Source organism: Sinohyriopsis cumingii, chromosome 17, assembly GCF_028554795.1.
Source record: "Sinohyriopsis cumingii isolate HCF-2022 chromosome 17, ASM2855479v2, whole genome shotgun sequence".
Taxonomy (NCBI): Eukaryota; Metazoa; Mollusca; class Bivalvia; order Unionida; family Unionidae; genus Sinohyriopsis; species Sinohyriopsis cumingii.
In genome coordinates, this window is record NC_142977.1 from 57,895,957 (window position 1) to 57,922,286 (window position 26,330).

A 26,330-nucleotide genomic window follows, 5' to 3' on the forward strand; every position below is an offset into this window, starting at 1 on the left:
AACAACGCAGATCCTGATCTGCCATCACATAATGTGCTGGCAGATCTGAGTCCATGTTGTTTGTTATTCTGATTAGTCCTAACAAACTGCATAGACCCCAACCTGCTGGCACATTACGTGGGGGTAGATCAGATGGATCCAACTTAAATGCAAGTAAATATGGAAACTGTCCTAATCATTTAAAAAATGAAATAAGATCTTTGAACAATACTGACCAAAGAAACAAAACAAAAATTTAATTACAAAATCATCACATACACATAATCTCCTTTTCCCCTCCTGTTGAGTCCTATACTCAGTCTGCTGAAAGCTATCTTCACTCATTGTCAATATCCTGTAAAAAATAGAAATCAAAGTATACATTCTTTTGTAACAAATAAATTAATAATTCTGATGTATACAAGTTACTAAGGAATATTTGTTTCCATTTATAAAGAATTACTTTTCATCCTGGTTCTAAAAACAAGGGCAAGGCCTGTATATCAAGCCCACAATGAAATCATTAATGAAATACTATGACAAACCTTAAACTGTTTAACAATGACAATGCTGCTGGAAAAGTGATTTTTATGTCTCACTTCCTACTAAATTGTGAACTCAACAAAAATGTTCCAATATATTTATATTACATGTTCTTGAAGGCAAAAAAGAACAGTCATACTAATGAATACTATTTTGATGGCCACTGACCAAGTTTGCAATATCATATAATTATGGACAATTACAAATTATGAATAATTATACTTACAAATTATCAACAATTACAAATTATGGGTAATTATGCTTACAAATTATGCACAACTATACTTTTGAGAATATCTTATTCTCCACCAAAGTGTAGTTTATCCTTTTCATAATATAAAATACAGAGAAAAAAACTAAAATATTCCAAATTCCAATTGTAATGTATCAACAATATCAACCAGTTCTTAACTTTCAGCAGTTGCTCCATGTTACATACTATGGTACATGGTTATAGGGGACTGCTTTACAGATATCATGTGACATACTATGGTAGGTGGAAGTAGGGGACTGCTGTACTGATATTATGTGACATGCTATGGTACATGTATGTGGTAGTAGGGGACTCCTGAACTGACACCATGTGACACTGTATGGTAGGTTGGTTCTAAATGACTACTTCACTGATACCATGTGACATTGTATGGTAGGTTGTTATAGGGGACTGCTGTACTGATACCATGTGACATACTGTTGTACATGTAGGTGGTTATAGGGGACTGCTGTACTGATACCATATGACATACTATTGTACATGTAGGTGGTAGTAGGAGACTGCTGTACTGATACCATGTGACATACTATGGTAGGTGGAAGTAGGGGACTGCTGTAATGATAACCTGTGGCATAGTATGGTGGGTGGTTGCAGGGAATGCTAGACTGATACCATGTGACATACTATGGTGGGTATTTGTATGGAACTGCTGCATTGATAATCTATCTCATGATCCCCTTAATGCTAGTCTCTTACTTTACAACAAAAGCTATTAAGTTGCATCATTGTGAGTTGTTACAAAACTTGACACACTATATATATATATATATATATATATATATATATACTTACTTAAAAGTCCAACAACAGACTACAAAAACCCAGATCTGCCATCACATAATGCAACAGCAGAACTAGTTCTATGAAGTTTGTTATGAGTAATCAGTAAAATAAACAACAAAGACCCTGATCTGCCAGTGCATTATGCAACATCAGATCAGGGTCTATGTTGTTTGCAGTTGTACTCAACTTATAAGCCAGTGTAGACTGTGTCATATGAAATCAAGGTGATTTGTGGCTGAAATAAGAAACAACACAGTTACTGCTCTACTCAACATGCTTAGTGCTTACCTGGAAAACAAGTTCCATTTGCAGAATGTTAATATTATTTTAAAGATAAGCTAGCTAACTCCAAGTCAAGATTTCCTTTTCAATAATATATCAGATATTTTCAATATCTATATGTATATACATTTTTGAGCCAGATTTATTCATGGCAGTTTAAATGTGCCCAGCCTCAGTGATTTTCGTTATTCTGACCAACACTTGCATTTTTCCAAGAATTTAGACCAAGAAGAACCCAATATATAGTGGAGAAGTTACCTATAAAAGTTATTCAAATAGTTAATGTGGTAAAGATATTTACGTATATTACTAGTAACTGCTAGTGTTATTCATTACCTTATTGGTCACCAAGAAATTATTTAATATATTAACATTAGAATCAATGCATTTATGACTTGCTTCGTCTTTTAACAGTGTTGGTCTAACTAAAGTTGCTTATGAAGAGAAAAAAATATTTTACAGAGCAAAAGTTGTCTTAGGCCCTTGTTATGGGACTTTGGACCCTAGTCATGGGAATCTTGTCTTAGAACCCTAGTCATGGGAATTTTGTCTTAGGACCCTTGTCATGGGAATCTTGTCATAGGTCCCCAGTCATAGGAATCTTGTCTTAGGACCCTTGTCATGGGACTCTTGTTTTAGGACCCTCATCATGGGATACTTGTCAAGGACCCTTGTCATGGGACTCTTGTCTTAGGACCCTAGTCATGGGAATCTTGTTTTAGGTCCCTTGTCATGGGAATCTTGTCTTAGGACCCTAGTCATGGGAATCTTGTCTAAGGACCCTTGTCACAGGAATCTTGTCTTAGTACCCTTGTCATGGGAATCTTGTCTTAGGACCCTTGTCATGGGACTCTTGTCTTAGAACCCTCATCATGGGAATCTTCTCTAAGGACCCTTGTCACAGGAATCTTTACTTAGCACCCTTGTCACGGGAATCTTGTCTAAGGACCCTAGTCATGGCAATCTTGTCTTAGGACCCTAGTCATGGGAATCTTGTCTTAGAACCCTAGTCATGGAAATTTTGTCTTTGGACCCTTGTTGTGGGAATCTTGTCACAGGTCCCCAGTCATAGGAATCTTGTCTTAGGACCCTTGTCATGGGACTCTTGTCTTAGGACCCTAGTCATGGGAATCTTGTCTTAGGTCCCTTGTCATGGGAATCTTGTCTTAGGACCCTAGTCATGGGAATCTTGTCTTAGAACCCTAGTCATGGGAATTTTGTCTAAGGACCTTTGTCACAGGAATCTTGTCTTAGGGCCCTTGTCATGGGAATCTTGTCTTAGGACCCTTGTCATGGGACTCTTGTCTCAGAACCCTCATCATGGGAATCTTGTCTAAGGGGCCTTGTCATTGGACTCTTGTCTTATGATCCTTGTCATGGGAATCTTGTCTAAGGTCCCTTGTCACAGGAATCTTTTCTTCGGACCCTTGTCATGGGAATCTTGTCTAAGGACCCTAGTCATGGGAATCTTGTCTTAGGACCCTAGTCATGGGAATCTTGTCTTAGAACCCTAGTCATGGGAATTTTGTCTTAGGACCCTTGTTGTGGGAATCTTGTCATAGGTCCCCAGTCATAGGAATCTTGTCTTAAGACCCTTGTCATGGGACTCATGTCTTAGGACCCTAGTCATGGGAATCTTGTCTTAGGTCTCTTGTCATGGGAATCTTGTCTTAGGACCCTAGTTATGGGAATCTTGTCTTAGAACCCTAGTCATGGGAATCTTGTCTAAGGACCCTTGTCACAGGAATCTTATCTTAGGACCCTTGTCATGGGAATCTTGTCTTAGGACCCTTGTCATGGGACTCTTGTCTCAGAACCCTCATCATGGGAATCTTGTCTAAAAACCCTTGTCATTGGACTCTTGTCTTATAACCCTTGTCATGGGAATCTTGTCTAAGGACCCTTGTCACAGGAATCTTTTCTTAGGACCCTTGTCACGGGAATCTTGTCTAAGGACCCTAGTCATGGGAATCTTGTCTTAGGACCCTAGACATGGGAATCTTGTCTTAGAACCCTAGTCATGGGAATTTTGTCTTAGGACCCTTGTTGTGGGAATCTTGTCATAGGTCCCCAGTCATAGGAATCTTGTCTTAGAACCCTTGTCATGGGACTCTTGTCTAAGGACCCTAGTCATGGCAATCTTGTCTTAGGACCCTAGTCATGGGAATCTTGTCTTAGAACCCTAGTCATGGGAATTTTTTCTTAGGACCCTTGTCGTGGGAATCTTGTCATAGGTCCCCAATCATAGGAATCTTGTCTTAGGACCCTCGTCACGGGAACCTTGTCTAAGGACCCTTGTCATGGAAATCTTGTCTTAGGACCCTTGTCATGGGAATCTTGTCTTAGGATCCTAGTCATGGGAATCTTGTCTAAGGACCCTTGTCATGGGAATCTTGTCTTAGAAACCTAGTCAGGGGAATCTTGTCTTAGGACCCTTGTCATGGGAATCTTGTCTTTTGTCCCTTGTCATGGGAATCTTGTCTTTGGACCCTTGTCACTGGAATCTTGTCTTAGGAATCTTGTCATGGGAATCTTGTCTTAGGACCCTTGTCATTGGACTCTTGTCTAAGGACCCTTGTCACGGGAATCTTGTCTCAGGACCCTTATCATGGGAATCTTGTCTTAGGACCTTTGTCATGGGAATCTTGTCTTAGGACCCAAATCACAGGAACCTTGTCTTAGGACCCTAGTCATGGGAATCTTGTCTTAGGACCCTTGTCATGGGAATTTTGTCTTAGGACCCTTGTCATGGGAATCTTGTCTTTGGACCCATATCATGGGAATCTTGTCTAAGGACCCTTGTCATGGGAATCTTGTCTTAGGACCCAAATCATGGGAATCTTGTCTTTGGACCCAAATCACAGGAACCTTGTCTTAGGACCCTAGTCATGGGAATCTTGTCTTAGGACACTCGTCATGGGAATCTTGTCTTAGGACCCTTGTCATGGAAATTTTGTCTTAGGACCCTAGTCATGGGAATCTTGTCTTTGGACCCTTATCATGGGAATCTTGTCTAAGGACCCTTGTCATGGGAATCTTGTCTTAGGACCCAAATCGTGGGAATCTTGTCTTTGGACCCTTGTCATGGGAATCTTGTCTTAGGACCCTAGTCATGGGAATCTTGTCTAGGGACCCTTGTCATGGGAATCTTGTCTTAGGACCCTAGTCATGGGAATCTTGTCTAGGGTCCCTTGTTAAGGGAATCTTGTCTAGGGTCCCTTGTCAAGGGAATCTTGTCTAGGGTCCCTTGTCATGGGAAAACTGCTACTTCACTCTTTTATACATATTGCAATTCATCTGAGCATAAATTAAAAAGAAAATTTGCTTGTTCTGGGTAAATAACATATATTTCAACATATGGGTAAAAATGGTAACATTTTCAATTGAGTTTTTCACCAACTAAATTTACTGGTTGACTACATACAAGCATATATCATCTTTGTAAATGTGGGGTTGGGGTGCTGTTCCAATGGAAGTATAGGGAGTTCACAAAAAGTAGCAGTTGCTCTGGCAGCTGCAGGCAGGTAAATTACCAAGCGAAGATCACTTAATGGAAATGCCCTGATGCTTCTCTGGCCAAAATGAATATCCAGGAATCCTTGATGAGACCACTTCTGCTGTCCCTTTATTATGTTTAATTGCTGAGTAATGAAATCATCTTGGTGTTCTTGAGAAACTCCAACACACCAAAATGGTAACAAAAATATTTTATTGTATGTTCAAGTTTGGTGAATCCATGCTGTTTCTTACTTGTGCTTTGTGATTTTCCATTTGTGCCAGCAAACTCAGCTGCACTAAATATTTTATCCTTGACTGCTAGCAAGTACAATTTACAACAGTTGCTGCTGCAGCAAGACAACAAACTGCATCTGTGAACAAACACGCAGGTTTGTGTTTCACAATCAGTGTGGTTCACATGGTAATTTCATTTTCAGCTGTTGTTCTGCTTCAATTATTTTTTCATGTTGGTAAGGCTGAGGGACCATCATATTTCTTCTATTAATAGTACAATCGTGATTACAAATTAATTTGCATGACAGGCAGACCTTATCCAGTCTCATCATCACATGTAGGTGCTACATGTACACTCACTTCTAACCAATTATTCTTTTCTCTGAAATGATTAAATCTCCAGTGATTGTGCATTCTGGTGGTTTGGTACATCCCCCATATAAAAACACACTGATTATGCCAGTACCTTTTACATCTAAAAATGCTCTTTGCCCAATAACTGTTACCTAAAGTCTAACCTTGTTGAATAACAATCAAGATCTTTCTTTTTGTAGCTGAGTTAATGCTGGTTTCAAATATATGATGGTGAATGTAACTGGGGTGAATACATTGGTGAATACTACTTCACCAATGTAGCACCAATCCTGGACTGCTTTTGCACTTGTTGCTGCAGTTAGTGGTTAAGCATTTACATGTGCATGTGAGGTGATTCCAAGCTGGCCCTGAGTTGGTTGTGGTATATCAGGGTGATTCCAAACAGAAATTTTGACTTGATCCTTAACAAAATTATATGATAGTTCATACGAGGGTCACGTAACAACACTGTGAATCTGATATTCACTGACAAGTGAAACAAAGTTATTATCAATGTTAACATCTGCTGCCAGCTGATCTAACACCCTGTCGGTAAATTCCACAATCATATCACCACAGTCAGATTCCACTATTTATAACAGGGTTTTCAACAGACATGTACCCTCAGATTTTGATGTGTGGAATTTAAATATGACCCATTTTTGACGCACATAAATTTTATCGGCTTGTGCATACTTTTGACACAAGTATAGATTTCGGCTGGAGCTTCAATCTTAATTATTCTTGATTCTCCTCCAGTTTAGTTTCTTACCAAGAGTACACTGTCCATAACAAATTTACTGTAGGAGGCGCTGACTGACATCTGCTCAATAACAGCTTACACCTCGATGGCCAATAATATCGCACCATTGGAATATGAAATGGGCACAGCTAACTGTTCAAGTCAGGCTTTGGTGCAACTGATTTCAGTTGAATTGTTTCGAGATTATGTTTGATGATTAAGTTAGTGTTAGAGTAACAATTATGACATGAATGGACTGCCTTTTGATCAAATATTAGCAGTGGCATGTTTGGACATCAAATTACAACCAACTGGTCAGAACAGGAGCATATCATTATGGCGGCTTGCAAAGCCACCAAACTTGAGAACTTGCATTGTTTTATTGGCAGTTTGCTTCATTTGGCAGGATGTTTACAAAAACTGGAATCATTTATGACTTCACTGGTTTCATTTCTGATAAGATATTGACATTTGTTTGAATGCGCTTTAAATTATAATCAGGTAGACAAAATGCAAATATATGGCTTCTCGCAATGCCAGTTTTCAGCGTGGGATTGTGTTTTATTGGCAATTAATTTGCTTCAATAGGCAAACATTCTACTGGTAAATCCTTGAATGTTTTAATGGGTCATTCAGAAAACATTTAATGGACAGAACACTCAATGCATATATTTGAATTTTAAATTCACAATGGTGCAAAGAAGTATATTTTCTTTTCAGTCTCAGTCTGGGGGCCCCGAGTGGCCGAGTGGTCTAAAGCGCTCTCCGTTACGGATCACTGCCATCTCACCTCTGTCTGCGTGGGTTCAAGTCTAGGATTCGACCAATGTGGGTATGTGAGAAAGCTTGCCAGTAGCTTCTCGTGGGTCGGTGGTTCTTCCCGGTGTTTTCCCGGGTTCTTCCTCCACCATTAATACTGGCCGCCATACATAGCCTATCGTGTGCTGAAAAATGGCGTTAAACCCCACAACAACAACAACTGTCTCAGTCTCTGAAATGACCTACTGGTGATGAATTTTCTGACCCTCTGACTCCAAAGAAACAAACTATTGTCAGCTCTGAGGAGAAGAAGACTCAATCTCCAAAATTTGCTAGAAAATTTAAGAAAAAGTGGAAAAGTGAAATGACAATTCTGTGATTTACATCCTTGATATTTAAATAATATATAATCTTCATAGTTGTGTGGGTATATTTTTGCATATAAAGTTATTTAAGCAGTTCATAATAGAATATGTTGAAAAGTTGAAAATATAATAAAGTATAAAACAATCCTCTGTCTGTTTCATATATAAAATATACACACAGTAACACATAGTTAGAGAGAGAAACACTTACAAAAATGAGACTGAACATTTCTTACAAAATACTGTACAAGTATTTCTTATTAAATTCAGCACGAGATGAGAATCTTGCACACCATTTGTTTCCATCAATAACGAGGAATCACAGCTATGGGCTCATGACTGTCCAAAAGAACTGACTCTCAATATTTCAGTTTCGACTCTTGAGATTTACAATATGATTCTTGACATTTTGTGGGTCAAGGGTCAAAGGACACTTCAGTCTGGAAATCTATTGAGAACCCTGGTATAATAATGATAAAATCTAATCTTCAACACAAATGCCAGAGATGATTAAGTATTCTTCCAGATAAATGATGAGGGCTTCAAACTGAATTTCTTCTCCAACGACCAATAATTATGTAAACGATGTATACGTTAACAAATCTACATCTACAACATGACCAGATTTGCGATATATGTGATATAGGTGACATAGGTGACAACAATCTAAGATGCCTCTGATTATTTATCAATATTACCATTCTACCCTACGCACCTTATCATCCAGTTAGGATAAACAAGTGTGCTCCTGACTCTCACATCTTTAAGATGCGACATTTAGGTCAGTCAAAAACATTTTCAGCAAGAGAACTTAAATATGTTGCCATTTGCTAATTTTAATAGGGTAGTGTTTTCTTCTCCTTCTTTGATTAATATTCCTGCAATTGCATCCCATGATCTTACAAACTTACTATGGGTGGTGGCATGGGCATTTTGTTGTATAGTGCAGAAATTCTGGTATTTTGATCAAGCCAAAAATTAAACTACATTGCAGTTTTGAAAATATGTCTTAAAACTATCTAAATATGCTCCTAATTGTTCTCTACATAGGGACACTGGCAAGAAAAGCCACTTGCACTTTTAAAAGCAATAATTAATTTTGGATATATTTTCCAACAGACTGGTATAATGTAACTATTGAAATGGTCTGAACAAAATAAAAATTGTTTGGTGAAAAACATTCCATATTACTGTTTGCATATGCGTTTAGTGTTTGTGGTGCTAATATACTGAGGAAAACAGTCTGTGGTTTACTGGAGATTGACATTAATGCCTATATCAACAGCTATCAGACTCTGCCTTACAAACGTATGCTTATGTATATTATAACCACAAGTTTTTATGATTTTCAAATGAGGCTGGAATCATTACCTTCATTTATATACAATAAGTTTTAAAATGATACAGGACAGAAAACATATCAACGTAATACTCTGCAACATAGTCATGTATATTATGTGTACTGTGTTGTGATTTTGGGGCAGTGGTCTATATTACTCAGTTATTACTTATTTACTAAATGATTTTTATAAATACAGTACTATGTTGATACAAATAATGACCAAAATCTTGGCAATCAAAATCTATAGATTCATTTAATTTCATAAGAAAACAGCATGCTAAGCAAATGAAAACTCTTTGACATGTGTGCATTCTTTGCCTTGAAATTATTGATGTCCACTTGAGTTACACAGCTGTACATATCATGTAAGGGACCAAATTTCTTTATAAAGGCACAAACACAAATACATAATTTGTATCACTTTCAGAAGGAACATTTTTGGGTAAGAGAATCATTAATGAAAATACGATCACATATTCATGGGTTGTAAATCAACTCATGCTGAAGTGGTAGCACAATGGGACTTCCATAGTAAAAATTAGTAATTACTAAATCTGAATAGAAAATTACTTTTTTGACCCATCAGATACCTGATCATGTCAGTTTTTTTTCATGTCAAAACTGGGAACCATTTGAAAAATGTTAATCCCAACACAGCAGAAGAATTATTATAGTGAAATTGGATTGATAACTACTGCATAACAGTATTAGCATATAATATTATAAGAGAATTCATGGGAACCACTGTTTCTTGGAATTCTCAAGGTCCACCAATAAATTTGTGACCTCAAGCATCGTCAAGTTTTATGATGACCCATAATGATAAAATACTGGATAATTTCTTTATAAAGTTAATCATGGATGGCTATACATGTATTGTCATTTATTTCAGATGAATTAAAATACATGTTGTAAAACTAACAATTCAAAGGTATCTATAACAAATCTGAGACTGTCAGCTAGTTATTTATCAGTCAACATACTTAATCAGCTCTTTCACATACCATATATGATCATGTGACTGGTTATTTTGCTCTCTCTCTCTCTCTGTATATATATATACATGTATATCAGAATTGCCTTCTTACACTGTCCCTATAGCAATAAGTCACTACATACAAGCTAAAAGTAAACTCGTTACCCTGATATTTTTGTTTTTGGGTAGAAGTATTATATTGTAAGACTATATATAACTGGGAGATATTTTAGTAATTTTGCGGTAGTCATTTGGGTCTCACTGAACACACCAAGCTCTCCAAGAACATATAAAGACTCAATAAAATACCTACTTTAAATTTCAACAACAACACAAACAAACAAAGAAATAAAAAAAAGTGTGAATATTTAGCGATTGTTTATGTAATGGGAAAAGTATGAGGTCAAAGAGTTGCCAAGGGAAATAACTCACATTTTGACGAAGAGTGTTCAGGTGCAGTAACGTGAATATTTATCAACATTTATAAATAAGTAGCAATACCACATGGGAGCAAGTCATTTCGACCCCAAGAAAATTCCCAAGACATTTCGACCCCAAGACACTTCAACTCCAGTCCAGGGACAATTCGCCCCCAAATCATTCATATTTAAAATAATAATTAAATAATAATTAGCACTAATATTAATTTCCGCTAATCACGCCATTATTCATTGACGTCTGCAATTAAAGAAGATACCAACACATCTCTAAGTCGCCGAAAAAAATGTCAACAGTTAATTATAATCAAAGTCATGTTTATTAAGTTAATGAATGCAAGCTAATCTGAATGAAAAGAAATCGCATTTATTGCACACTAGAAATTTGCATAAAAAATCCGATTTTGTTTTAGAAACAATAATTAACACACTGCTAATGGTCATTCCCAGTAATCACATGGTTATTCATTGATGTCTGCAATTTTAAAAAAAGATGTAAACAGTAAATTATAATTAAAGTCACTTTTATTAAGTTAATCAATGCACGCTAATTTGAATGAAAAGAAAAAGGTTTGAAAATTAAACTCACCACATGCTTTAAATTTGTACAAAAGAGCCAAACATTTTCATTACATGCTAGTTTTTATCCTAAGCTTTAATAAAGGTGTTTGGCATACTTGTGTGTAAATTTTGGATTAATTTATAGTAATTACAGTTTATATTGTGACATTTCAATTGGATATATTTTACTATAACATGAACTGTGTTAACTGTGACAATGTCGTTTTATCCTTGTGTAAAATATAATCATGTCAGGCCTCACCAGCTTGTTTTGTCTTGTAATAGATGCGGGAAATGACAACATCACATTTGCGATACAGGTTAGTGTAATGATTCATTGTAAATAATTAAATATTGAATCAATTAACGATTAGCAAAATAATCTTACTAATTTCAATATTTCAGGCTGACTTCAACATTGTTTGCAGTAATTGCGAAGTATTAATTGTTTGACTTTAAATACCAATATATTATGTTCTGTAGTTTTAAATGTATTTTATTTCTAAATTAATTAGTACTGAGCATGAAGTTAGTAGCGAAATCTTCTATACAATAAATCAATACTACAATTATAGATACATATAGATTCTTAATAATATTTAACTTTCCAAAACGCAATATATATTTTATAATTAGTAGTATATAATAATAATAGCCTTATTAAGTATGGTGTATTTTCCATTTTGTGATTTCGTGTACTTTGATTTCTGTATACGTTTAATATCCTTGAGGACGTTTGCGAAAATCTGTCTTTTGCTTTTCGGATTTGCACCTCCAGACGCTGTCATGTATGTGTCAAATGTGTTCTTTTTTCGTTAACTGATAATTCCCTCTGTCGTAAAGAGTGCTTCTATCATCCATGAAATGGAATTATGTCACGCTGAAAATTTTATGTATTGGATCTTGCGCCTGTTGTGGTTTCCAGTCAACGGAAAGTTGTAGAATGTTATTGATGGATGCATTGTCATTAGTCAAATTCACGTGTTCGGTAATTTTGCAGCTAGGTTTTCGAAAAAATATTTATGTATTCTTGGTTTCAAGTTATTTACAAAGTATGGTGCAAATGTCGGATGATGTTTATTGATGACTGTTTCCAAAAGTTCTGATTGACTTTCAAAATCCATTGTAGTATTTGCATCTGTGATGACACCGGTATCAAATATTTGGGTCATTCTTATATCACGTTCACCCTTTTCCACCCATATTTTATTTTGAAGGAAGTGCCTGACATTATCCTTCAGATGTTTAGTGCAAAGACAGCATGTAGCCGAGGGGTATATAGACTCTATTGGCTTGGTTATGCTTCTCTCATCATCACTTCCAAAAAACATCATTTCAGGCACTCTTACTTCCACGGACTCAATACCTCTATTGAGCTCTGTGGCAATATGTTCCAGAAAGCTCTTGTAAGTTCTGTAAGAAGCGTCTGTATACAAAAGAACAGGATCAATACATATTGGATGTTCATTTGTACTGTTTCCGACAACTCTTTGATACATTATACTATCGTTTTACTCACCAATAACTCTGATACGTTGTACTATCATTTTACACATCAATAACTCTTTATGCAATTTGTTTTGTAAATATAATGCGAAGAAAGCACGATTTGCTAGAGAACTCAACAATCAATAAATATGCATTGCTGTTTGATATTGTTGATAATGGCCTGATTTACTAAAAGTTTATTTTATATTTTTTTTATGGAAACACTGGAAAGTTATTTTGGAAAAAATAAATGTAAATGCAATAGCTCATATATTTTTTTTCTGATTTCAGCTAGAAACTTGCTACATTAAATAAATTTAAAATGCTGAAAATCTACCTTTTATATTCTATTATTATGCTTGCGAAAACATTAAAAACTTCTAAAATAAACCACCTTGTTTCATCGTTTTTCTTCTTTTAATCAGTCTGTAATTTGGGTAATATTTTTAACAAGTCCTCTCGATTCGCTATTGAGACATAGTAATTCATGCAGAGAAATAAACAACTTGGTGATTTGTGAGTTATTGTTGATAATTAACTGTCTATGACAATGCATAGCACAATTAATTGTTGTAGATGGATATGTATGCTTGTATGTATGATATATATGTTCTTTTATGCTTACAATGTTTTTACTTTATAATTATATTTTAATTTAGAGGAATGGACTTTGTAGTCTGAAATAAAGAATTCTTATCTTCTTATCTTATCTATGTGACTGTACCAACCATTAAATGGCCTGTATAATCAGACAGTTTAGATAAATTACATCTGATATATCAAGCATGACATTGATGTAAAATCAAAGGAATTATAGAGCGACTTTCCTTCACGGCTACTTAAAATCAAGGGAAATCACTCATGTGGAGCTTGTAACACTCTTTGGTCATGTATTCTAAACGACTGTCAAAAATTTTGATGCAAGATTTAAAATGAAAATTTGTTTATAAACAGTTTATAACAAAATAAATGAGAGAAGTATAGTGCATAGCCATTAAATGAGGAAATTGTTTAATAATATTATAAAATTAAAGAGATCTTATCAGGGATCGTCCTGGGCTTCGCCAATGTCGCAAATTGCGATTTTTTTTCTTTATTGGCGACAAAAATATCCCATCTGGCGATTTTTTTGGCGACATACTTTTTGGTTATTTAATTTGTACATACAATCATGGATTTGGACTGGATAAATTAAAAGGCAGAACGAAAGGAAGCCACAAACTTGACTAAGCAATGCATTGGTATCAATCTGTTACACAAACGATCCTTTGTTCTTATTGACAACCCCATCTTTACAGTGCATTGTTACATCATAGTCTGCTTATGCTGACATCTGGGCTGAGTACTGTATGCTGCGATACAGTCAATCATGCTACCGCACTATACCTACAACTGACCGACTTCTGAAGACGCGAATAGAACAGATACAATTAATTGTATGGCTAATCCTTCTGTTTTTTTATACATATACCAATACAATAGTTTTGCTGAACCTTCATAGAAAACTGATAAGCTTTTAAGTACCGACAACTGTGTATAAATACAAAGCAAATGGAAACAATCTAAATCACAATTACATCTGTCGCCAGTGCAGCATTTTACTTATTGATCTTTTCCTTTTGCCATCAGTCCTGTGTTACGACTGCAGAGACTTAAACTCCGCAACAAGAAATAGCAAAAAAAAAAACAAAACAGTTTTGCATAATTAATAATAATTATTTATTTCTCAAAATACAGGAGTGAAAGAATCCCTAAGTTGGGTGTGAATTTATGCTGATATATATGGTCCAATATTGCCAGGTGTTGACTCGTTTAAGTTTCATTCATGGGAATGGAGATCCTATTTTTCTTGTCGAGAAAATTTATACAGCATTCAGTGATCATTCTTGGGATTTAGGAAGCAATTCGCTACAAGCTTTGTGAAGCTAGCCATAAGGGGGGGGGGGGCTGCTGAGAGACTACTGGTGTCACCTGTCAGCACTGTAGACTGTGAATGTGGATTCAGTAAGATGAACTTCATAAAAACTGACATCAGAAATAAGCTCTGCATCTCATCTCTCGAGAATTTAATGAGAATCAGCATGTACAGATGTGAAAAATTAGACTTTGAAACTGCATTCAACAAGTGGGCAGCCCTACAATCGTGACGGATCTTCATGTAACACTTTGTAACATTTTGTTAATGCTTCTTGTAATTAAAGTATTAACTAATCCATCTTTTGTAATTGTCATTGCCTGTTACATTAATAGACTAAATTAACACTTGGAAAAATGTACACTACTTTTTTGGCGACACTTTTTGAAAATTGGCGACAAAATATTGAGGTTGGCGATTTTTTTGGCGACAGCTTTTTAAAAGCCAGGACCATCCCTGTCTTATGCATAATAGTTTTCGAAGTTTATTAGAAATAGGGACATCAACTAATACTATTAATCACACAATGTTGGTATGTGTGTTTGCTTTTTATTTTATCGCTTCTTAGTACGTTTTTGAGAGCTTTGGTGCCAGTGTATGTAATATTGGGGTGTTCTTGGAGAGTCTTGGGGTGTCCTGGGGTGTTTAGTGAGACCGGTAGTCATTTCTCTGATGGATGCAAATAATGCTTCAACTTTACAATTGAATGATATGATATTAAACACATCTATCACCACTGCCTTTACACCTTCCATAATAGTCCTACAATCTAAGACGTATCACATGTTATTTATGTTTTCTGTGCTACGACCCAAACATAAATAGCAGCGTCGAGGTCTTACATGTAGGATATCACTAAAACAAAAATAACATGTGCTAAGCCTTACACTGTAGGACTAACATGCAGGACTACTTCCATATTTGCCCTATATGTAAGACCTCAGCGCTGATATTTTCTGTTTTGGACGTCAGGCGCTAAAACAAAAATAACGTGCTATCTCTTACATTGTAGGACTACATCTATATATTCTGCCATTCAAAGAATTAGCAATTTAACGCCATCATAGCACACCACGTAAGGTCCAAAAGTGTATCGGTGTTGGAGCTTAGCTGCCTCAATTAACTTTCCACCTCAAAGAAAATTCCAAAACATTTTTTAAAAACAGATATATGATCGTGGCTCAATATCTTTTGGAGTCTAATGCCTCGAGTTATTTCCCTTAATGCGCTTCCGGTTTATTGATCTAATCGTGTAGACGCTTAGATAGGTAAAATTTTATTATAAATTGAAGTAAATGCAAGCATCCAGTAACAGATAATGATCAGTAACCGAAAGTCACATTAGCCAAAAGTGCCTCATGGTTTATGATAGAATGACGAAAAAGTTCATTTTATTTTCTAGAAATGTATTTCATGTCTCTAGGAGATCACTTTCATCATCGGTAAGGGAGCCTCTCTACAACTCTGTTGCTGTTAAAAAGACACTTAAAAAAGAGAGAAAAAAAATATATATAACGTTAATAGCTAATTTGTGGCATGCATTTTCGCTGCTGTAATATGCATCTCACCAAGTTGCTCTCCACCTCCTCCCCCCATTCTTTTTATGGCGGAGAACAATGTTTAAGGCATTACTCGTGCTGGAGCATCAGTTTTGTTATTCAGGTGGTTACATACAAAATCAAAGGTGCATAATAAATTGATGTTGGACACGTTGAATGAAAAAGCATAAACATGCCATTAATGTTATTTCATTTGGTAGATAATTTCTTACTTTTCATAGATGGAGAAGAAAAAAAAGAGTAAAAAAATTGAGGATTATTCCAGTACACATGTTAATATAATTTTACAATATAAATATCAGAGTTCAGCAACGATATAAAGCAAGGATTTCAAAATGAATACTTTTTGCTACCAATATCGAAACAGTTTTGCCACATAACTGTCAGATATGAGCAATGATGGAAAACTATGGCAATATTTCCCATATTATTCATTATCAAGTGTAGGATCGTCTAAGAGAATGAAAAAAGTTCGGATACATGCTGAACATATTTAATCAAGGAAAAGGTATTCAGCGATCTATTTGACAATCTGAACCCTCAACAAAAATGACTGTGACTACTTAATAGTATGTTTGATAAAATTAATTACATTTATTTAAACATCAATGAATTTAAATAAGTTGCGCACAGCATACATAGATTTTGTCAAAATGGGTTAAGAACAAAAATGTTTATATCCAAGTTAAAAGCAATGACTTGTGCTTTTTGTATTTTAAACAAATGTTCCTGTTATTTTAGTAGATATCCAATGAAAAGTAGGATCTCAGCGAATTTGACAATGATTTTGATATCACTGCATATATCTATGAACTTACCAAAATTTACCAAATGACCAAAAAGGAATATACACTTTGCCACGATGACATTTGCACCATTAAGTTGAAATGACAAGCATAATAAAATAGAATTAGGATATATGTGCAGCCTATAATCTAGAACATTTATTCAACAATGCACTGACACTTAGTTTTTCATTTTTGAAAATATTCCACAAGTGAAATATTCTTGTTTTCCTTTTGTTTTCTGGGTCTGACATTGTTTCAGTTTCCCTTCCGAAACATTCCTTGGTTGCATAAGTATGGAGTTTGCTTCCTTGTACAGGAGAGTCAATAACAGAGAATAAAATATATCATTATTCAAATAATGCGGTAACCAACATATGGCAACATCTTTGTTGCCAAAAGTATTGTTCTAAGGTACACCTTTCTATCTTTTAAATAATTTATTTCGAAGATAAATATTAAATAGGTTTTCTGGGTGACAAGTTTTGGGGTGAATTCTCCAACCAATTGGGGCGAGTTCTCCAACCAATCTAGGGCGACTTCTCCAGATATGTTGGGGCCAGTTCTTTCAGGGTGAGTTCTCAAAATACCTATTTTTTTTATGACTGACCTCTTCATTGCAGACAACTAGCAAAATCCTTCTTCTGTTGATCTCTGGCAATAAATCCCTTCGAACACTCACTTCTTTAGCATTAGTCCCAGAAGAACATAACACCTGTGTATTCAGGGGTTATTGACCTAAGATTTCAATTGCTGACTTATGCAAGGAAAGCAACATCACCTCAAGTCAAGAGCAATGTGTCGTAACTGTTCCTAGTACTTATATTAGTATCCTAGTCCTACAATGTAAGACCTTGTCCCACATATTTATGTTTGGGGCATCAAGGTCTTACAGCCCAAATAACAGCACTGTGTAGCGTATTCCGATGTTGATAACATCAGAATGATAAGTCAGATTATCGGAGTATCTCACACTCTTGGCAGCCCATATCAGCGCTTTTCTACAAATTAAAGTTATAATGTTTTAGTCATACTTTACTTACTCTGATGTCTTTTTCATAATAAATTCAAATTCCCACACAAGCAAATGGACCTGTTTTCAAGTTCCGTTGGCCAACATTTCAGTTGGCTGGAATGTGATGGAAGCCATGAATACCAAAATTGGTTAAAAGGGTGATAAGAATCTTGAATGAAATGAAACTATTGAAACATGATCTTCAATATTAATATATTTTTATTCATGTTGTTAAAGAATTAAACTTTGACTTTACCTGATTTTTGTATTCTTGGCTTCCATCGCTTTCCAGCCACCTGTAATGTAGAAAACTGAAAGGAAATCACATGTAAGTGTTAGCAGGTTTCATTCCCCTATCAAATTTTAATAATGTGAGAAATGTTGTGATTTTTTGTTTTCATTACTCCAGTGACTTTTAAATTCTTTGTTTAACATGCTCCACAAAATGAAATATACACATAGCTATCGAAAATACAGCCTTTATTAGTCCAGCTTCTGTTTAGTACTTTCAACTCAAATATACAAGTCCATATGATACATTTTGTCAGGAACTCAGTATGTGTTTGCTTTTACTGTAGACCCTCTCTTTTTACAGATATTCTATGAAGCACACAATGCTGCATTCTGTAATCAACAGCTTGAAAACATACTTAGGATTGCTGGTTTGATCATTGCTTAGATTAATTTTACCCAGTGGATTGGTAAAAGTGATGAAAATATGTAATTACTTAAATATTTTCTATAGGAGCTCAACTTTAAACTTTTATGTGTTATTTTCAGTTGATGCAAATATTGATACATTACAGTCTTTTAATCCCCATAACAAAAGCTGCAAACTGTTCCCAACTTTTCCTGGAGTGTACACAGCATGCCCAGATATAAAAAATGCTTTTCCATTGGGTTGAGTCTTAGATTGTGTTAAAGAGATTCTTTTTTTAAAAAATTTCATTCTCATTTGGTTTTAAAATGGCCTTTCCAGGTGGAGTGCTAACAACTCTAAACTTCAGAGATTTTCTGCACATGTATGCATACACTGTTGCACAGGCATAATGAGGTAAAAAAAAACTGACATGGGACTTGTGTGATTAAATTGTGAATTTGCCAGTTCCATTGGCAAATACACTAGCAGAATATACTACCTGATCCAGTTTGGGATATTCTTGCAATAACTTCAATAACATTTTTCCTTCAGCATTTTTGAATTCAAACCATGCATCAACTCAATGTGGCTGAAAATGTCTTTGTCTGTTATGTGTTTGACATTTTTGCAACCACAAAATCTGGCTTACATGTCTTTTTGGAGGAACAATTACCTCAGACTTAGTGGCAGCCTTTCATCTTTTCACTTTCTTATGAATTTTCCTTTTATGAATCTACCACCTTTTTTTGCAAACATATTTCATCCAAATAGAAAAGATCACCTCATATGACAACTACTTCTAATAAATTGATCATAGCATACATTTTGTCATTTAAATGCTCCTTTAGTATAATTGTTTCATTCAAAACACAGTTAAATACATTTAAGTTGATTCTCTGTATAAACAATTAAAAAAATTAAGACTTGTTCGTTGTTACTGTCATTCAATCAGTTTATAAAGGAAACATACTTATATTGAAGTAGTGCCTTTCATTAAGTGCATTGACTCAGTAGATTGAAATCAAAGGGTGGTTCATTCATGAGTATCTGTGCTGAATAAACACAATAGAACATGGTTGTTTAAGCACTGTTAATTAATCATGCTGGATTTGTTTGTTTGAAGTGTTTTGATTGGTTGATAATTTGGTCGCTTAACCCAGTATGCAGTCAAGCAGTAATAAAACTCGCGCACATGAGTTATCACAGCTATTCACATACTACTTACTGTAGTATCACAAAATGTAAAAAAAACCATGGTAGATTCAAGCATTCAGTATGCGGCAATTGCCCAGAGGGCATTAGTATCCAGATAAAGGTGATCAAGGTATGAGGACGAGCTGTTGTCTGGTATTAGTACCTTGAAAAATTTAACTGACTTCAAAAATGTAATAGTCTAGTGTGTGAATCTGTTGAATGGGATCAGCCCTACAAGTAGTGGAATTTGGTACATGCATTTTGTTGGCATCTTGTTTGATTTAGATGTCAGCATTAATGATAAGCATTATCAATGAACAGTTCACATGATCAACCTAATTACTGCAGTAACCTGTTTGTATTCATTCCACATCTCATTCGCATTCAATCTGCATTCAAAATTTTCAAGGCAACAAAATGTTTTGCAGCAAAGAGTTAATAAGCTGTTATCAATAAGTAATTGTCATTTACAGATGAGAATGAACTAGATGATAATAAATTTAAGAAAGCTGGGTTTTATTTCATTCATTTTTTAACTGTCTGTTGAAAACTCGGTGGAAGCAGTAGTCCAATAAATCAGCCCCCTAAAACCTGTACTGATACTGATGAACAGTTTGAGGGTTTGATCTCTCCTATTCACAGAATCAAGGAAAGATTCTTTTTGGCAATATGCACAGAATATTTCTGGATCAAATCATATGTTTAACAACTTATAAATCCACATGGAATAACACAAACCTATGCCCTGTGCCCATTTTTAATTATGTGGCTAAATCAGTCTGATTAAAATCAGATCTCCACTGTCCTCCTTTGTGAAGATCTGACAGCAACTGCTTAGGGGTTTTGTTCTGGTGACCTTTGAATTAGCCAAGGAAAATTCAGCTTTCAGAAACCTGAAAGTGAATCAAATTGTTTAGCACACTTTGATACTTGTCAGGCATACTGCTCAGTCTTCCAAATGCAAAGGTATATGACTATATCTGATTAGCTGATAAAATTAGCAATTATGGTAATAGCATAGGTGACCAGAACATGACCCCGAAGCGGTCACTGTCAAATCTTCATGCAGGATGATGGAGATCAGATTTTAATCAGATTGTAGCTAAATATGGCTGTGACCATGTACTGGTATATGTCTAAACTGTATGCTGACCCTCAGATTGTCCATGATTATCAACACAGGTTTAGGGTTAATTTATTGGACTATGGAAGCACAGTGTCACACTTAGGATGAGCCTTTGTGATTTTAAATGTGGCATCCTCTACAACATAGCACTATCTGTTTTGTATAAGAATGGGTCAACAATCAGTAATCATAAATTATTTAAAATTTGCTCAAAATAACTTAACTTTTGTGTTGTGAGTGTTCGTAGTCATGAATTTTAGCTCATCTGGCTATAAGGTTCAGTAAGCTTATGGTAGGCTCTGCATCCGTTACAAATTTAGATTTTCAACTTAGTCTTAAAAAAACCACTGGACCAATTCTGACCAGATTTGGCACAGAGCATCCTGGCACTGAGGACTTTCATGTTTATACAAATGATGCTGATCCATCATCAAACATGGCCCCTGTAACTAAAGATAGCAGAAATCATTTAAACAACTTCTTTTTAAAACAAACACTAATCAAAATTCAACCAGATTTGGCACAGAGCGTCCTGGCATGAAGGTCTTTACAAATTTATACTAGTGATATTGAACCATATTCAAATATGGCCACTATTACTAAGTACTAAATAAAACATGACTTTTCAAAAACTGTTGAAGTGATTTTTCCAAATTTTACAGAAGGAGTCCAGGTACAGTATAAAGGATTTTCAGGTTTGTACAAATGATGCCAAAACACCACTAAGTGTAGAAAACATTTACACAACTTTATGATAGATAACTGCTTAATGGAATTTGATGAACTTTGAAATAAAATATCCTGGCATGGGGCCTTTTACTATTGGACAAATGATGTTGATGTGCTATCTTTATGAATGAATATTGAAAAGTATAGAATTTACAATCGACAGCATTGGAATAAATTTCAACAGAAAGCATTATAATAACCCATATTTGTTGGCTCATGCATGGAGCTGTTAGGTCAGCAGATAAGTGATCTTGCTATGCCTTTTGTTAGTTATGTGAAATATTTATTCACAACTGGAAGGGTATACCTGCTGTGTTCAGCCATGTTGAAATAGACTTTAACAGTTGTTCCACATTAAATCCAGTCTTACCTTTAAAACTGAAGCATAAGAGAGTATAGAGAAAATTTTATTTTGAAATATTACTGGTAAGTGATGACATAGCTGTTGCTCATCATGATGATGCCATGTCTTGTAGTCTTTCTTGTTTGGCAATTGAGACAAAATGCCTTGTCTTGTAGTCTTGCTTGCTTTTCAAGAGAGACAAAAGGACTTGTCTTGTAATTTTGCTTGCTTTTCAAGGGGACAAAATGCCTTGTCTTGTACTCGTGCTTGCTTTTCAAGGGGACAAAATGTGTTGCCTTGTAGCCTTTCTTGCTTTACAAGGGAGACTAAATACCTTGTCTTGTAGTCTTGCTTGCGGGAGGTCGTGGGTTCGATCCCCGGCCGAGTCATACCAAAGACTTACAAAAATGGTACTAACAGCTGCTTCGCTTGGCGCTCAGCATTAAGAGGTTAGTGTTAGGACTGGTCGGCCCGGTGTCAGGATAATGTGACTGGGTGGGACATCATGCTACATGACTGTGGCATGATGCCCCAGTGCTAGACATCACTATAAACTGCCACATTGCAGACATCGTAGCGATATGACTGGAAAATTGTTAAAGCTACATTAAAAATCCAAATCGCATCACATTGTAGTCTTGCTTGCTTTTCAAAGGACAAAAGACCTTGTCTTGTACTCTTGCTTGCTTTTCAAGGAAGACAAAAGTCATGTCTTGTAGTTTTGCTTGCTTTTCAAAGGAGACAAAAGGCCTTGTCTTGAACTCTTGCATGCTTTTCAAGAGAGACAAAAGGACTTGTATTGTAGTCTTTCTTGCTTTTCAAGGGAGACAAAAGGATTTGCCTTGTAGTCTTTACTGCTTTGCATGGGAGACAAAAGGACTTGTCTTGTAGTCTTGTTTGCTTTTCAAGGGAGAAAAAATGTCTTGAACTCTTGCTTGCTTTTCAAGGAAGATAAAATGCTTTGTATTCTTGCTTGCTTTTCAAGAGAGATAAAGGATCTTTCTTGTACTGTTGCTTGTTTTTCAAGGAAGACAACGATGCCTTGTCTAGTACTCTAGCTTGCTTCACAATGGTATTCAAAAGGCCTTGTCTTGTACTCTTGTTTGCTTTGCATTGGGACAAAATACCTTGTATTCTTGCTTGCTTTTGCAAGGAAGACAAAATGCCATGTCAAATTAATAGTCCAGCAAATGCCCTTTTGATTTTGGATATCAGCTTTTCAGAGATACCAATCCAGTAATTTTATGTTTTCTTCAGGATAATAAACACACACTGGCCGAGCACCAGCAAAAGTTGATGGCAAAAGGACTCCCCAAAAAACTACCCATACCTGGAGTTAAGAAAGTGCTGGTGGTTGCATCAGGCAAAGGTGGAGTGGGGAAATCAACAACAGCAGGTATGACTATGTATATTTCTCAGCTGTATAGAAATAGCCATCATAAGAGTTGGGTGACCTGATGATTTTGCATTTTATACAATTGGAGGTACAATGATAATTTTTATGGTTGAATGATTATTATCCATAACCACCAGACTGTCCATGCCTCATATAGATTTAAGCACAAGAGACATGTAGTTTTTTGTAGCGCCATTTAGTATAGCATGATTTTGGGTATAACACGATGATACTGTGGACCCCATGACCAAAATGATCAGAATTAAAATCTTTAAAAAAAACACAACAAAGTTTAGAATTCTAAACATCTGTCATTGGAAAAATTTACATCAGAACAATTTTGCTAAAATTGGATATTGCTAAAACATGTTTTGAAAATCCATCTTTGTATCTGATTTTCCAGTATTGAGTCATTTGTTAGATACTGTATTCCTAACAAGGTAAAGCACTTCCAAAATTACCTGTCTCTAAGGAGCCACTTTCAAAATTACCTGTCTCTAATGAGCCACTTCCAAAATTACCTGTCTCTAATGAACCACTTCCAAAAGTACCTGTCTCTAATGAGCCACTTCCATGAGTACCTGTCTCTAATGAGCCACTTCCAAAAGTACCTGTCTCTAATGAGCCACTTCCAAGAGTACCTGTCTCTAATGAGCCACTTCCAAAAGTACCTGTCTCAAATTAGCCACTTTCAAAATTACCTGTCTCTAATGAGCGACTTCCAAAATTACCTGTCTCTAATGAGCCACTTCCAAAAGTACCTGTCTCTAATGAGCCACTTCCAAGAGTACCTGTCTCTAATGAGCCACTTCCAAAAGTACCCGTCTCTAATGAGCCACTACTTTGAAGAGTCTTTGTCAGCTATTTTAACTGTAACAATACACCAGCTAGCAAGTTACATCTGGCAATAAAGTCACTCCAGTGGGTCCGCCACTTAAACTTTGTGGACATAGTTCATCAATCATGCGGGTACCTCTAAGAATACAGCTGTGAATCCTTCCTTTGATCTGTTGCCACCGATGTGTCATTAAATAATGTCTTACAATAAACTTCTTTTATTTGTTATTCAAAACTAGTGATTTAAGAGCTCCATTGCTGCCTAGAATGCATTTTACAATCACCAGATAGAAGGTGACAGTACTGAGAGATGCTCATTTATATATGGTCCCTTGAACAATGTGGATATTGCGATTTTACTTGGATGTGTACTTTTGTGAACAAGTGGCATGTTTTTTGTGATCACTGGATTTGAAATTAATTAAATGCATGTAAATTTGTGATTTTTATTATTTTGAGCTGTGCTGTACACTTTGGTGTAATTCAGTCATTTGTACTGTACCATATGCTGTAATTATGTTATCTGTGATGTAATTCAGTCATCTGTGCTATACCCTATAATGTCAGTCAGTCATCTGTGCTCTGTGCTGTACCATGTGATGCATTTGAGTAATCTGTGCTGTACCATGTAATGTAATTCAAACAGTTGTCTGTGCTGTACCCTATAATTTAATTCAGTCATCTGTGCTGTACCCTGTGAAATTCAGTCAGCTTTACTTTATCCTATAATGATAGCTTTGCCATTACATTATGAGTGAGTAATTCAGTTGGTTTATCTGTAGGCTATGTATATCAGTCGTTAGTGCTGTATGCTATGGTGTAATTCAGTCATCTGTGCTGTACCCTGTGGTTTAATTCAGTCATCTGTGCTGTACCCTGTGGTGTAATTCAGTCATCTGTGCTGTACCCTATGGTGTAATTCAGTCATCTGTGCTGTATCCTATGGTGTAATTCAGTCATCTGTTCTGTACCCTGTGGTGTAATTCAGACATGTGCTGTACCCTATGGTGCAATTCAGTCATCTGTGGTGTAATTCAGTCATCTGTTCTGTACCCTGTGGTGTAATTCAGTCATCTGTACTGTACCCTATGGTGCAGTTCAGTCATCTGTGGTGCAATTCAGTCATCTGTGCTGTACCATGTGGTGTAATTCAGTCATCTGTTCTGTACCCTGTGGTGTAATTCAGTCATCTGTACTGTACCCTATGGTGCAATTCAGTCATCTGTGGTGCAATTGAGTCATCTGTGCTGTACCATGTGGTGTAATTCAATGATCTGTGCTGTACCCTGTGGTGTAATTCAGTCACTACTCATCATATTTAAGCAGTATTTTGAACTGGAGTTAATTTTCACAAGTACTCTTTCAGCATGCGGCTAGAATATTAATGAAAAAAACTCCAATGTATCCATTTCAAGTGGCCATATAATAAGATTCACTTATAGAAATCCCACAAAATTTATATTGATTCTATTCTAAATTTGTTGAGGTATGTCAGTAAAATACCCAGCTTTAATCCATCCAAAGAGATAAGGAATCTTAATATTCTTACTGCTGTGTGTTCTTTACCTGTCAGGTTTTAATTGCTTTGATAATTACTGGCTGTTATTACCACTGATAATTATCAAGGTGACACAAGAGAAGCACAGTATTATTCAGTCCTCTGTTTGCTGAGAAATTTGATGAAAAAAAGCATTCAAAGAAACATTGTTAGTCATACATTTCTATATCAGTTTGAAAATGGAATGGATGGACGATTATAGATACATTTTGTACCATAATTTTATTGACACGGTGGCTTTGTACCATGATTGATGATTATTCATTAAAAAAAATTAAATAACATTGATACAAATTTTATCACAGTGATTGCACTACATTCTTCATTCTTGTGCTTTCTAAATAAAAGTATTAAATATTTAAAAATTAGTTAAACCTCTCATACTTTATATGTAATTATTACTCACTTCTGTGCGATTCCCTTTTGGAAAGGCCACCCCTCTTATTGGTCACTTTCTTGCTGCAAAATAGGTGGCTTTATAAGAGGGAGACAAATGTACTCATTTTGGTCTTTGTTGTCAAATGACATAATATGGATTGAAAGTAAACAACATGAATGCAGTGAAGTGAAAAATATATTGAAAGTACATAAGCAGAAGTTATATATGCTACCTGGT

The 26,330-nt window shown here is 35.7% G+C and overlaps 2 protein-coding genes across 3 annotated transcripts in view; one reads left to right on the forward strand and one right to left on the reverse strand.

Annotated features, from left to right (window-relative positions):
* Positions 1-15,737, reverse strand: part of LOC149778834 (tRNA methyltransferase 10 homolog B-like) — a 32,174-nt gene extending 16,437 nt beyond the window's left edge. Inside the window, exons 1-2 of one of the 2 annotated variants that reach the window (XM_089939585.1) lie at positions 15,605-15,737; positions 259-334 (exon numbers count right to left, since the gene is read on the reverse strand). In XM_089939585.1, coding sequence (XP_089795711.1) covers positions 259-324 — 66 coding nt within the window. In that variant the 5' untranslated portion in view covers positions 325-334; positions 15,605-15,737. Of the gene's footprint in view, positions 1-258; positions 335-15,537 lie in introns of both variants that reach the window. The other variant, XM_089939584.1, reaches the window with a different exon arrangement.
* A 116-nt stretch (positions 15,738-15,853) lies between these two features.
* Positions 15,854-26,330, forward strand: part of LOC149778835 (iron-sulfur cluster transfer protein NUBPL-like) — a 33,752-nt gene continuing 23,275 nt past the window's right edge. The window contains exons 1-2 of the mRNA XM_089939586.1: positions 15,854-15,974; positions 23,181-23,319. Coding sequence (XP_089795712.1) covers positions 15,891-15,974; positions 23,181-23,319 — 223 coding nt within the window. The 5' untranslated portion in view covers positions 15,854-15,890. The remainder of the gene's footprint in view (positions 15,975-23,180; positions 23,320-26,330) is intronic.